The sequence below is a fragment of the Herpailurus yagouaroundi genome, unplaced genomic scaffold (genome assembly GCF_014898765.1).
Source record: "Herpailurus yagouaroundi ecotype Mexico unplaced genomic scaffold, PumYag 195, whole genome shotgun sequence".
NCBI classification, from domain to species: domain Eukaryota; kingdom Metazoa; phylum Chordata; class Mammalia; order Carnivora; family Felidae; genus Herpailurus; species Herpailurus yagouaroundi.
Genome location: NW_024412426.1, coordinates 2,405,525 through 2,419,049, shown reverse-complemented (window position 1 = coordinate 2,419,049; position 13,525 = coordinate 2,405,525). Strand labels below are relative to the sequence as shown.

The following is a 13,525-nucleotide window of genomic DNA, read 5'->3' as shown; positions in this document are numbered from 1 at the left end:
CACACACACACACACACACACACACACACACACACACACACACACACCGTCGTCTGACACCAGCCACTACCAGGGACCAGCACACCCAATCATGGCTTAACATGTCCTGCTGTTTCTATGCATTTGAAAAATTCCAATCAGCTCCTACTGATTCTTTATTTCTCTAGGAAGCCGCTGGGTACAGCAGACTGTGGCAGTAAGTAAATGAGTGGAGAAAGGGAGCAGAAAAGATGGGCTTCTCAAGATAAGAGAAGCACCTCTCAAACATTCACATGAAATATAGAGAAGGATGACAAAGTACTGGTTTTTCCAGGACAACTCCTGAGAAATGGGAGGCCCTCTCCTCCCTTCTCCCAATTCCTACTAAGGGAATGAAAACTTGATTTGGAAATAGCCCAAGCAAAAGCAAATCAAATATGTAAATAGGATGCAAAGCAATATATAACATAAACAGCCTTCAAATCTAATAGGGCTGCTCATCTGCTACTCACCTGAAAGAAGCCAGGCCACCAGGGGCGCGATTTGCATGGAAATCCTTAGGGCTCCAAGAAAGGAGGAAGCAGGCCGGGACTGAGATGGAACACTCCAGCAAAGAGGAAGCCATAAGCTCCTGCATTTCTCTTGTGTTGACACAACAGGGAGCCCCGGCTGGACGAGTGAGGAGCTGTGGAGTCCAACACTGAGGGTTGCCTTCAAATGCCCTCCAGCCCAGGCCCTGTCTCAAGTCACTGTAAGAAGTTTACTGCAGGTGTTCAGAAAGTAGCCTCTCTGGAAGCCGACACTCCCCTCCTTTGAGGGCCAGGGTCCACAATGGAGGAGAAGGCCAGACAAGCCTGAGAGGATAGGCCAGGAAGCTTAGATTCCGAGTAGGAAAGCCGGAACTCAAATGTTTCCTATGACCTTGGCCACAGGTGACAGGGGAAAGAGGGTCAACTCTAACATGAAGCATTGCCAAACAGATCACTAGGAGCCTGAACTGTGACACCACACTACTGATGCTAGCCACGAAGATAGGCTGTCCACTTCTTGGCTCCCACAGGGGCTATGCATTTGGGTCCTTTCACAAAAGACCTGTTGACTAAAGGGTCCCCAGTGGCCCCTTCCACGGTATAAGGGCAAGGCCACCTTTTGGAAAACAGGACCAGTGGTAGCCCCCCCATTTCCCCTCCCAGAACTGGGCCCTCCAGAGTTGCCGGTTCGTCTTGCAACCAAATTCCTCTAGTCAAAAAAGCAGGGAGGATAACTTTTCTCCTGATGACAAAGCCCATCCCTCATGAGTAGTTAGTGTGTTGTATGAACGTGACAAAGAATCTCTAAACGTGCTGCTATATCCTTTCCTCATAAACAAAGACTAGGGGTAAGTGATAAGCACAGGTGAGTTTAGGAATAAACAACAGGTAAAGGTGAAAATGCTCAACTACAGTTGTATCCCACTTTAAGAACAACTAGTATATAAACAAAGAAATTGGACGTGGCAACTCAAATCATTTGTTGCATGTTTGCTTAAATATCAGGGCTTCCTGGTGCCATGGAGTTTATTTAGAGAAACATTAACTTCGGCCCACTGAAGATTTTTAAAAACAAAAATAAAATGTCTGTGAAATGGAAATGCCAATTTATGGAAAACACCATTCTGTTTAATATCCAACTAATCCTAATATCCAACTTTTCAGGCAGAGAGCACAGCATAACAGCTAAGCCTGGGCTCTGTAAAGCCAAAAGGATCTAGGGTAGCCTACTGTTCATTACAGAATAATCGTCACAGGAAAAAAGTGGTAGAATTTATAAATAAACCCAAGAGATTGTGTTTTGAGAAAGCAAACAAATACGCTGAATAGACAAAACCTTTGTAAATTCCCTAAAGCAGGAAAAAAAAAATGAGACATGTAGGTTTCAAAACATTGTATGACATGGGGCACCTGGGTGGCTCAGTTGGTTAAGTGTCCAACTGTGGCTCAGGTCATAATCTCATGGTTCATGAGTTTGAGCCCCACATCGGGCTCTGTGCTGACAGCTTGGAGCCTGGAGCCTGCTTCGGATTCTGTGTCTCCCCCTCTCTCTGCCCCTCCCCTGCTCATGCTCTGTCTCCCTCTGTCTCTCAGTAATAAATGTTAAAAAAAAATGTTTTTTAATAAAAATCTTTTTAAAAAAATTAAAAACAAAAACATTATATGACCTACAACTGGATGTTAATACATTTGAAAATTTCAATGAAATGGAAAAATATAGGGCGCCTGCTGGCTCAGTAGGCAGAGAACATGACTCTTGATCTCAGGCGTGTGAGTTTGAGCCCCATGTTGGGTATAGAGATTACTTAAAAATAAAATCAGAGAGAAAAGAAAAGTGTAAATTACTCGAACTGACTTCAGAAAACCTAAATATAACCTGAAATAACTGAAAGATACTGAAGTTTTCAGTGAATCTATTTCCAGAGACCCCATGCCCAGACAAACTTACAAGTGAAGAATATCAAACTTTGATGCTGACATTTCGCACACTATTTAAACAGTTCCATAACATGACAGAAAATGAAAAGCTTCTCCATTCCTATTATAAAGTTAACAGAACGCCAATACTGAAATCTGATTAAGTGGAAAATAAAACTACAGACCAACGAATCTCACTTAGAAATTAACTAAAAGAGGGGTGCCTGGGTGGCGCAGTCGGTTAAGCATCCGACTTCAGCCAGGTCACGATCTCGCGGTCCGGGAGTTCGAGCCCCGCGTCGGGCTCTGGGCTGATGGCTCAGAGCCTGGAGCCTGTTTCCGATTCTGTGTCTCCCTCTCTCTCTGCCCCTCCCCCGTTCATGCTCTGTCTCTCTCTGTCCCAAAAATAAATAAACGTTGAAAAAAAAAATTTTTTTTTAAAAGAAAAAAAAAAAGAAATTAACTAAAATAAAAAAACTTGGAAACAAGGCATGTATTTGAAAATACCATGGTCAAAGTAGGTTTGATGTAGGAATCCATATAAACTAGACTGCAAAATTTATTACTTTAAAATATCATGTCAACAGCTTGAAAAGGGAAAACTATGCAATCATCTGTATAGTTGCTTTAAAAATGAATTCAACATTTAGTGCTAATTTTAATAATTTAGTAAAGGGGGCTAACTAGATTCATTAGCATGATTTTTAAAAAAAAAAAGCAAAACTTACTCAATTTTTCAGTAATGGTAAAAACTATAGAGGGATTTCCATTAAAGTTAGAATTAAAAATTGGGTCATCTGGGTGGCTCAGTCAGTTAAGCGTCTGACTTCAGCCCAGGTCATGATCTCACAGTTCACGAGTTCGAGCCCCGCATCAGGCTCTGTGCTGACAGCTTGGAGCCTGGAGCCTGCTTCGGATTCTGTGTCTCCCTCTTGTTCTCTCTCTCTGCCCCTCCGCAGCTCATGCTCATACTATGTCTCTGTCAAAAATAAATAAACTTAGGGGCACCTGGGTGGCTCAGTCGGTTAATCGGCCAACTTTGGCTCAGGTCATGATTTCGCGGTCTGTGAGTTCAAGCCCCGTGTCGGGCTCTGTGCTGACAGCTCAGAGCCTGGAGTCTATTTCAGTTTCTGTGTCTCCCTCTCTCTGACCCTCCCCCGTTCATGCTCTGTCTCGGTCTCAAAAATAAATAAACGTTAAAAATAAATAAATAAACTTAATTTTTTTTTAAGTTAGAATTAAAAATAGCATTCTTTCTCAACTACTACATTGTTCTAAAAGGCCCAGCTAAACAATAACAGAAGAAACAAAACCATTAGTATCAGCTGTGGATGATATTGTCTAAACACAAAAATCAGGAAAAATCAAAGATAAGTTAATGGAACATTAAGAGAATTCAATAAACTGTTGGAATATAACATACACAAATCAAAATAAATACCTTTAGACCAGAAATAATTAGCTACAAGTTACAGGAAATACAATAGGAAAATTTCCCAATCATAAAAGGAAAAAAAAGAAAGAAAGACTCTGAATAGAAATTTTTGCAGGACCTATTATGAAGAAGGCCAGGAAACTTTATTGAGGGAAACAATAGACGTTGAATGCACAAAGAAAAAATACCATATCCCTGGGTGAAAAAGTACATTATAAGAATGTTAATTATTTACAAATTAATTTCTAGGCTTACTGTAATTCTAATGAAAATTCTGTTGAGATTTTTTTTTTAGAACAGTTTCAACGTTTATTTATTTTTGGGACAGAGAGAGACAGAGCATGAACGGGGGAGGGGCAGAGAGAGAGGGAGACACAGAATCGGAAACAGGCTCCAGGCTCTGAGCCATCAGCCCAGAGCCCGACGCGGGGCTCGAACTCCCGGACCGCGAGATCGTGACCTGGCTGAAGTCGGACGCTTAACCGACTGCGCCACCCAGGCGCCCCTAAATAGAATTTTTAAATTTAAGTTTTTAGCTGTTCATTGGGGATATGTAAAGAATACAGTTGATTTTTGCATATTGATCTTATACATCCTTGCTTGCCTCTTTGTTAGTTGTGGTAGCTTTTTTGTAGATTCTAAAGGAATATCTATGTAGATGATCGTGTCAGTGAATAAAGATCATTTTACTTCTTCCTTTCCAATCTGGATGATGCCTTTTATTTATTTTTTTTGCCTTACTGTAATGAATGGAACCTCTGGTAAGATATTGAGTAGAAATAGTAGGAACAGGTCTTTCTGATTATCCAGCTTGGAATTTCTTGACCTTCCTGAATGTTGCATTCATTTCTTAACACAAATTTGGGAACAGATATCTTTGCCTTGTTGTTTGGGAGTTTGGGCCATTATTTCTTCCAATATTTTTTCTGTCCCTTTCCCTCTCTCTTCTTTGAGGATTCCTATAGTACATATGTTGGCACACTTAATAGTGTCCCATAGGTCCCCTAGGCTCTGTTCATTTTCATTCTTTTTTTTCTGACTTGTCAAAATGAATAATTCCAGTTGTTGTATCTTCATCTTCAAAATTACTGTTTGTTTTCTTTTAATAGTTTCTATTTTTTTTTTAATTTTTTTTTCAACGTTTTTTATTTATTTTGGGGACAGAGAGAAACAGAGCATGAACGGGGGAGGGGCAGAGAGAGAGGGAGACACAGCATCGGAAGCAGGCTCCAGGTTCCGAGCCATCAGCCCAGAGCCTGACGCGGGGCTCAAACTCACGGACCGCGAGATCGTGACCTGGCTGAAGTCGGACGCTTAACCGACTGTGCCACGCAGGCGCCCCTAGAACAGTTTCAAATATGGATACAAGAAGAATAAACCAGTAAGAATAGCTAAGTGTGGAAATGAAGAAGGATGAATAGTAACTTTACCAGATACTCAAATATTTTATAAAGCATTTTTAATTAAAACCGTGCAGTTAATGATGCGTGAACTGATTGAGAAATAATGAAACAGAGAAGACATGCCCACCCTTCAAACAATCTGGGGTATATGTAAGAATTTAGCAATGATTGGGCCGCCTGGGTGGCTCAGTCGGTTAAATTCCTGATTTAGGCTCAGGTCATGATCTCACGGTTTGTGAGGTCAAGACCCACACTGGGCTCTGTGCTGACAGCATGGAGCCTGCTTGGGATTCCGTGTCTCCCTCTCTCTGCCCCTCCCTAGCTCGCTCACAGCCAGCGCATGCTTGCTCTCTCAAAAATAAACATTTAAAGAAAAAAATATTAAACAATGATCAAGACTGCATCATAATTCAATATAGAAAGAGTTAATTGTGTTTGGTTATCTATTTGGGAAAATTTTAATTTTTTCACTTCATATGATATACCAGATACATAGGAGATGGGTTAAAGAAGAAAGCTCAAGTTGCTGAAATACAAGAAGAGAGATGTTCTCCAAAAGAAATATTACTGGCACAACCTTCTTGGAGAAGGGGAAATCTGTCTAAAACCTTAAAAATATTCATGCAGTTTGACTCTGACTCCTCTGGAAATCCTTCTTCCAGAAATGCTTCTGAGAAAAGCTATCAGGTACAATACAATAATACAAAGAGATTCCTTATAAAATAACCATTCAACTCATACAGTTGGAACATAATGGAAGAGAGCAAACCCAAAGAAACAATAAGGAAGGAAATAAAAGCAGAAATCAATGAACTGGGGTGCCTGGGAGGCTCAGTCAGTTAAGCATCCAACTTCAGCTCAGGTCATGATCTCACAGTTCGTGGGTTCGAGCTCCACATCGGGCTCTGTGCTGACAGTTCAGAGCCCGGAGCCTGCTTTGGATTCTGTGTCTCCCTCTCTCTCGGCCCCTCCTCTGCTCCCTCGCTCTCTCTCAAAAATAAACATTTAAAAAAATTAAAAACTAAAAAAGAAATCAATGAACCAAGAAAAAAAAAAAAGGAAACAACTGAGAAAATCTAACAAAACCACAAACTGAAAAGATTCATAAGCTCTCTGGCACAGTTGATCAAAGCAAAAAACTAGAAGTGAGGGAGGGAAGGAGGGATGAAAAGACAAACAAGGGAGGAAGTTAGGGAGACAGTGAAGGAGAAGATGTAAAACAAAATACACAATGAGAGAAAAGCAAACCACAGAAACAAAATATTTTTAAATACGAGTATTACGAACAATACACTAACGAAACTGAAAACCCACATAAACGTATAGATCCTCAGAAAGCTACAAAATGTCAAAACAGGTACAAGAAGAAATAAATTTGAACATAAACCAATAAATAAATTGAAACAGGAGTCTAAGACTTCCCTTCCCAGATGTTTTCCCAGGTGACCTCACAGCATTCAGGTTTTCACAGATAATTCAACTGTTTTCATGTCAAGAATTACACCAGACTGACATGAAAACAACAATATACGGCCCTCTTTTAGGTGTAAGCATTAACAGAGCTACCACATGGCATAATCTCATCTTTCTTCAGGTTAAGTGTATGCAGAGAGACATAAAAGTGTTCTACATCTACTGAACCACAAGGGCATAAACTTAACACAGTAGGTCTGGATTAGCCACAACGCTGTCGAGCGCCAGGGGAGAGGTCACCAAGCATAGCAGATCACCACCACCCCACCCCACGTATTTCCAGATGACTTGGAGATGCTCTATGCCTGGTAGAGTCGGGAGGAAGAAGGGGTGCTCTGTTCAGTCCCTGCTGTGAATTTACCAAAAGATTCCATTTGACTAAGGCCATTAAAATCAGTCTGCTGTCCCTAATGGCCTGGCAACCGTGCTTCCACAGACAGAGTGCAGTGAACAGGATGCCTGCTCCATGCCCAGAGAAAGCAGCCGTGCAGATGCCCACTGGTGGCATTTCACTTAACGGGTAAGTTTTGAGCCTGTAATATGTTTTAGGCACTATATTTGCTCCAGATACAAATGTCCCAAAAAAGTTTACAAAAGACAGTTTTCCCAGTGACCTACTTCTACCGTGTGGGTAAACAGCACTTTTACCCAAATTAGACAGTAAGACAAACAGTAAGTCAAACAGCATGACCACCTCTGGGTCAGCTGAGGTGTAGAAAAGCTTTGTGCTATCCACAGAAGGATTCCCTCCACCCCAATCCCAGCAGCTCCCATAACACAGAAAGGGAAAATTTTATTCCAGTGGGATACAATTTTAAAATTTAATAGAATAGATAGAAGAGCTTCCTCTTTTAAAGCAAGGTGCTTTAGGAATTAAATTATTAATAAATAGGAGAGGCAGAATAGGATAAAATATTGGGGCTAGAGTTGGACACATTGGAGTTTAAACGCAGTTCCACTGGAACTTACTAGACATGTTACCTTGGATAAATTATATTTTTCAGCCTCTGCATCCTCATCTAGGTAAAGAAGTACAACAAACATTGTGGTAAAGAGACTCCAAAGATGACCGCCATACATTCCATGCACAGGCGTGCTGCTCCAGCCATATGGAGGTATAGTCTTTCCTCCCCCTGAATCTGGACTGGCGCTGTGGTTTGCTTTGACCAATAAATGAGGTAGAGGTGAGCTGTACAACTTCCCAGGCTGAGCTTCAAGAGATCTGTGGCTTCTGCTTTTGTGCACTTGCAGTACTCCCTCTTGAACCCAGCTGCACTGTTAGGAGAAATGTAAGCCATGTGGACAGCCATGCAGACAGAACCTCTGCATGCTAGCTGACAGCCCCCCACTGAGGTCTTGGCCAGCCATGTGAGTGAGCCACCAGATGCCTGCAGCCCCAGCTAACACAGAGCAGACCTGCCCTGCTGAGTCCAGGAGAGGTTTGCTAAAAACAAAGTCTCACAGACCACAAAAATGCATTAGTGTAATCCATAACATCAATAAGACAAAAAAGAAAAACCACATGATCATATCAATATATGCACAAAAAGCATTTGACAAAATCCAACACTCATTTATGATTAAAAACTCTCAGCAAACTAGAGATAGAAGGGAACTTCCTCAACTGGATAAAGAGCATCTACAAAAAACATACAGTAAACATCATACTTAATGGTCAGAAAGCTTTCTCACTAAGATCAGAAAAAAGGCAAAAGTGTCCTCTCTCACCATTCCTTTTTAATATCATAATGGGAGTCCTAGCTAGTGCACTAAGAAAATGAAATAAGGTATACAACATGGAAAGGAAGAAATAAAACTGTCTTTGTATGCAGATAATATAAATATCTATGTAGAAAATCCAAAGAATCTACAAAAAAAAACTCCTGGAACTAATAAGCAATTATAGCAAGGTTGCAGGATACAAAATAAATACGCAAAAGTCAGTTGCTTTCCTACAGATGAGAAACAAACAAGTGATATTTAAAACTGAGAACAATACCATTTACATTAGCACACCAAAAAAGTGAAATATCTAGGTATAAATCTAACAAAATACATACAAGTTATATGTTAGGAGAACTAGAAAACTCTGATGAAAGAAATAAAAAAATGAAAAAGACAAATTGAGAGATATTCCATGTTCATGGATATTGTTAAGAGGTCAGTCTTACTCAACTTCATCTATAGAGTCCATGCAATCCAAACCAAAATCCCAGGAAGCTCTCTTGTGGATAATGACAACATGATTCTAAAGTTTGTATGGAGAGGCAAAAGATCCAGAATAGCCAACACAATATTGAAGGACAAGAACAAAGTGAGAGGACTAATACCACCCAAATTCAAGACTTATTATTTTTTTAAAAGAATACTTAGTCTAATTTTTTCTCAATGTTTATTTATTTATGAGAGAGAGAGAGAGACACAGCACAAGTGGGGGAGGCGCAAAGAGAGAGGGAGACACAGAATTTGAAGCAGGCTCCAGGCTCTCAGCTGTCAGCACAGAGCCCGACACAGGGCTCGAACTCACAGACTGTGAGATCATGATGAGCCAAAGTCAGACTGAGCCAGCAGGTGCCCCCCAAATTCAAGACTTATTACAAAGCCTTATGACTCAAGAGACCGTGGTGTTGATGAAAGAACAAATAGGTGAGTGGAACAGAATAGAAAGCCCAAAAAAAGACCCACATAGATACAGTCAACTGACCTTTGACAAGGAGCAAAGGTAATACAACAGAGAAGAGATATTCTTTCAACAAATGCTGGAACTAAATGTCCACATGCAAAACAACTGAATCTAGATGCAGACTTTACACTCTTCACAAAAAATAATAGCAAATGGATATTATAGATCTGAATATAAACACTACTGAATCCTTAGAAGATAAGGTAGGAGAAAATCTAGATAACCTTGGCTATGGGAATTACTTTTTAGATACCAAAGACACAATGCATGAAAGAAACAATTGGTAAAAATTTAAAGTATCTGCTCTGTAAAAGACACCATCAAGAGAGTAAGATGACAAGCCAAAGACCGGAAGAAAATATTTGCAAAAGACATGTTATCCAAAATACACAAAGAGCTATTAAAACTCAAAAAGAAAATAAACAACCCAATTAAAAAATGGGCAAAGACCTGAACACCTCACCAAATAAGACTATATATATATATATATATATGTTTGTATGTGTATATGTATATACATATATACAGTCTTATGGCAATAAGCATATGAAAAGATTCTCCACATTACATCAGGGAAATGCAAATTAAAACAATGAGATACCACTTACACACTTACTAGAATGGCCAAAATCTGGAATACGGACATCAATTTATGGAAACGACTGCCTCATAAGGTGAAGCCTCATGATGAAGATGGCAGAGGGACATGGTAGAAGGAGCCAGCTCTCTGACGCTATCTAGACACAATACGAGGCTTGTAACAATTATGTTGGAGGCTGTGTTCCTGCTGCCAAACATGTCTTCAAAGTAATAAATATACCATATCATAGGGCTGTTCTAAAGATTAAATGAGACAAGATACAATACATGAAGTATCTAATACAGTGCCTGACATAGAGTAGGTTAGCTCCTCCTACATGGGCCCTGGGAGCTCAAAGGCTCTAGTAGGGGAATGCAAATACTTGGCCAGACTTGAGAAAACAATAGTCCTCATCTACTTTAGATGATCCGTCTCTGCCACCAAGTTCCTGACTCTGAGTGGGACATATGTAGAATGGGAGGAAAGTCAATCCTGGTGATGTACATCCAAATCAGTCCGAGTAATATAGAAGGAGGTAGGTGTTCAGGGCAGAGCACTCTCAACTTTGCAATTTTAAGTGGACTTTTCAGCATACTCTCCTGTCTTCAAGATAAAGTCCAAGCTCCTCAGATCAATATGCAATGTCCTTCACAGGCTCTCCCTGCTTTTTGATCTAGGCTCAACTCCAGCCACTGTCCCTTCACACTCTACACTCCAGTCCTCCCGAGGGGTTTGTAGTTGCCAGACCATGCTATGCTTCCTCACACCCCAAAGGCTTGTCCATTTGCTTGCAAACCCATCTCTGTCCACAGATCCTCTGATGCCTTCTCTACCTTCCTGGCTCCTGTTCTGCCTTATAACAAGGCCCAGTAATTATCATCAACTAGGCCATGCAAGAGGCCATCTTGGTCCCTCCACATTTCTGTCTCCCATTCTTCCACAGTATGGGAAGTTTTAGTGGCACATGGCCACCAAGCTAAAGACAATGTTTCCCAGTTTCTCAGCTGTGGCCATAAAACCTGGCGCTGGCCAACTAGGGGTAAGCAGAAGTGACAAGGGTAACTTGCCCAACAGGAGGGTTTCCATACCCCTTCCTGTGGGCTGAAATGCAGATTTAGTGATGATTCTTCTTCAACAAGCATATGAAAGTCACTAAACACAGCAGAACGAAAGGATGAAAGGAGTCTGGGCCTCCAATACCTTGAGCTGCCTCCACATACCTCAGAAGCAATGAGGGTGGAAGAGAAACATAAGAGGTCACTGCCGATCACCTCCACAGCCTTCAATAGCCATTGAATCAAACCTTCCTATTACAGAAGACCAGCCACCGGATCCCCTCAAAGTTCCAGGATGAGGGCGGAAAATTGCATTGATGCAGGTCATGGACTCAAAGCGCCCCAGACAAGGAAAAGCAAAACAGGGTCCAAATTATCCCAAGCCCATTGGACAATTTTTCTGACTCTTCTACCTCTGAGTACTTCCTTCCTCCTTCCTTTCTTGAGAGAAGTTCAGAAAAGCTGGGGTCTTACCTCTTGAGACTTTGTAAACTTCATAGAAAGAATATAAGTGGAAGCCTAGTGAAGCAAATAGGTAAAAAGACAGTTCCCATCGGGGCAGCATTGCTCCTCGTGACAAAGGGTCTTGGCAGACACACTGAGAGTTTCTAGGAAGAGAAACAGAAATAAAAACATTAAGCCACAGACATGACACTAAGGAACAGAATCTTATCAGTTCACTTGCTCTCCTAAGGACCCATCACTATTTAAGGTGATACAGATAGAACCCCAGTCACACTTCCTTCTGCCAGTGACTGTCTGCATCTTGCATCCAACATGCACACATACACATACACACACACGCCCTGCCTGCCCCGGGTTGGGCAGGTCTTCCCTATGAGCTCCCACAGCACCCCATCTGCCTCTGCACCCCAGACAGTTGTGTGTTCAATGCCTGACACGCCTGCCTCCCCCTATGGGGTAAGCGCTTGGAGAGCAGGGACCATGATTCGCCGAGTCCCCAGTAACCAACATGGGCTGTGGAATGTAGCAACAGGGGAATAGTGCTCCATGAATAATAAATGGCTTCAAATCCTGAATAGAAGAAAAGTACAGATCTCTAAAACTCTTCTAAGCCAACAGCTTTAACCTCCTCATTCTCCCCTTCAGATGTCATCTGAAGTTGTTTATATGAATGGATGAATGAAAATTACTGTCTTCCATCTTGTATAAACTTAAGGGAGGTGAATAATGTGACTCCCATCAGCTATGGCAGACACTGCTAGCAGCCCACCCCACAATATTTAGTCTCCCTTCCTATACAGTAATGGAATTTTTAACTGAACGCATGGATGCTAAGCTCAACTATATAGTGTAGCCATGTGTGGGCATTTGAATAGTCCTGGGTGGCTCAGTTGGTTAAGCATCCAACTTTAGCTCAGGTCATGATTTCATGGTCTGTGAGTTCAAGCCCCACATTGGGCTCTGTGCTGACAGCTCAGAGCCTGGAGCTTGCTTCAGATTCTGTGTCTCCCTCTCTGTCCTTTCCCTGCTCATACTTGGTCTCTTTCTCTTCTGCTCAAAAATTTGTGTATAGTCCTGCATAGAAGGCAATGATCATCTCCTTCCTGCTGGGAAAAGCTGGAATAGCCACATGGGGACAAGAGGTGAAAGCCATGTGGAAAAATAAGATTGAGAAGCCTCAGTCCCTGACTCCGTGCACCACCTCACCCCCAAAACTTCCCTGGACCATTTATACCTATACTATTAAATGAAAGAGAAATGCACTTCCAGGTTGTTTAAGCCTCTGCTATTCTCGATCTCTCTCTTATGGCAGCCATGTCTATATTCTAAGTATTATTAGAGCAGGTGATAGGAAGTCCTAAAATTCTTCAAATGAAATCATCAGCTCCCAAGCAACAAAAAGCCAGTTAAATGGCTCACATTGTTTTCCTTAAGCCTCTCAAATATGTCTCACTATGGATGCCAAACTAAAATAGGAGTAAAATTTTAAGCCCCAAGAAAATACTTCCTCATATGGGACAGTAATGCCAAAATCAAAATTCATACATTATCCCATTTTATTTTCACAATACCCTAGTGAAGAAGGTGGAGCAAGAGAGACAGGCAATTCACAAATGATAAATGTGAAACAGGATAAGGCCCCACAGTCAGAAATAACTGAGCCACGTCGTCAGACCACTGGGCCCCCCATGCCTCCCCTCAGCCACGGCTAGCCCCATTAATGCCCGTTCACAAAGTTACTTGTCCCTACAGCCTGGCTCAAAATCCGCCAAGCCCAAACTCCTTTCTCCAGGCTGAGACAGCAGAAAAAGATACACACTTCGGCTTTCATAAAATAGAAGGCCAGAAGTCAGTGGTCCTCCAACCAGAGTGCCCCTTGGTAATGAGTGCTGTTGCTCAGGCAGTTTGGTCTCCTGCAACTGAAGGCATCCAGAAGTAGGCACTCGTGCTTTCAATCCCAAACACTCAGCAACAACACCACCTCCTCAGGTCCCCCTGCTATTTT

The 13,525-nt window shown here is 41.6% G+C and overlaps 1 protein-coding gene across 7 annotated transcripts in view; it reads right to left on the bottom strand.

Moving 5' to 3' along the window:
* The window catches only part of HHAT (hedgehog acyltransferase), a 321,149-nt gene that overhangs the window by 281,267 nt on the left and 26,357 nt on the right, over nt 1-13,525 (bottom strand). For all 7 annotated transcript variants that reach the window (XM_040446368.1, XM_040446370.1, XM_040446366.1 and 4 more), the window contains one exon: nt 11,530-11,663. In XM_040446368.1, the coding sequence (XP_040302302.1) occupies nt 11,530-11,620 (91 nt within the window). In that variant the 5' untranslated portion in view covers nt 11,621-11,663. Of the gene's footprint in view, nt 1-11,529; nt 11,664-13,525 lie in introns of those variants that run through there.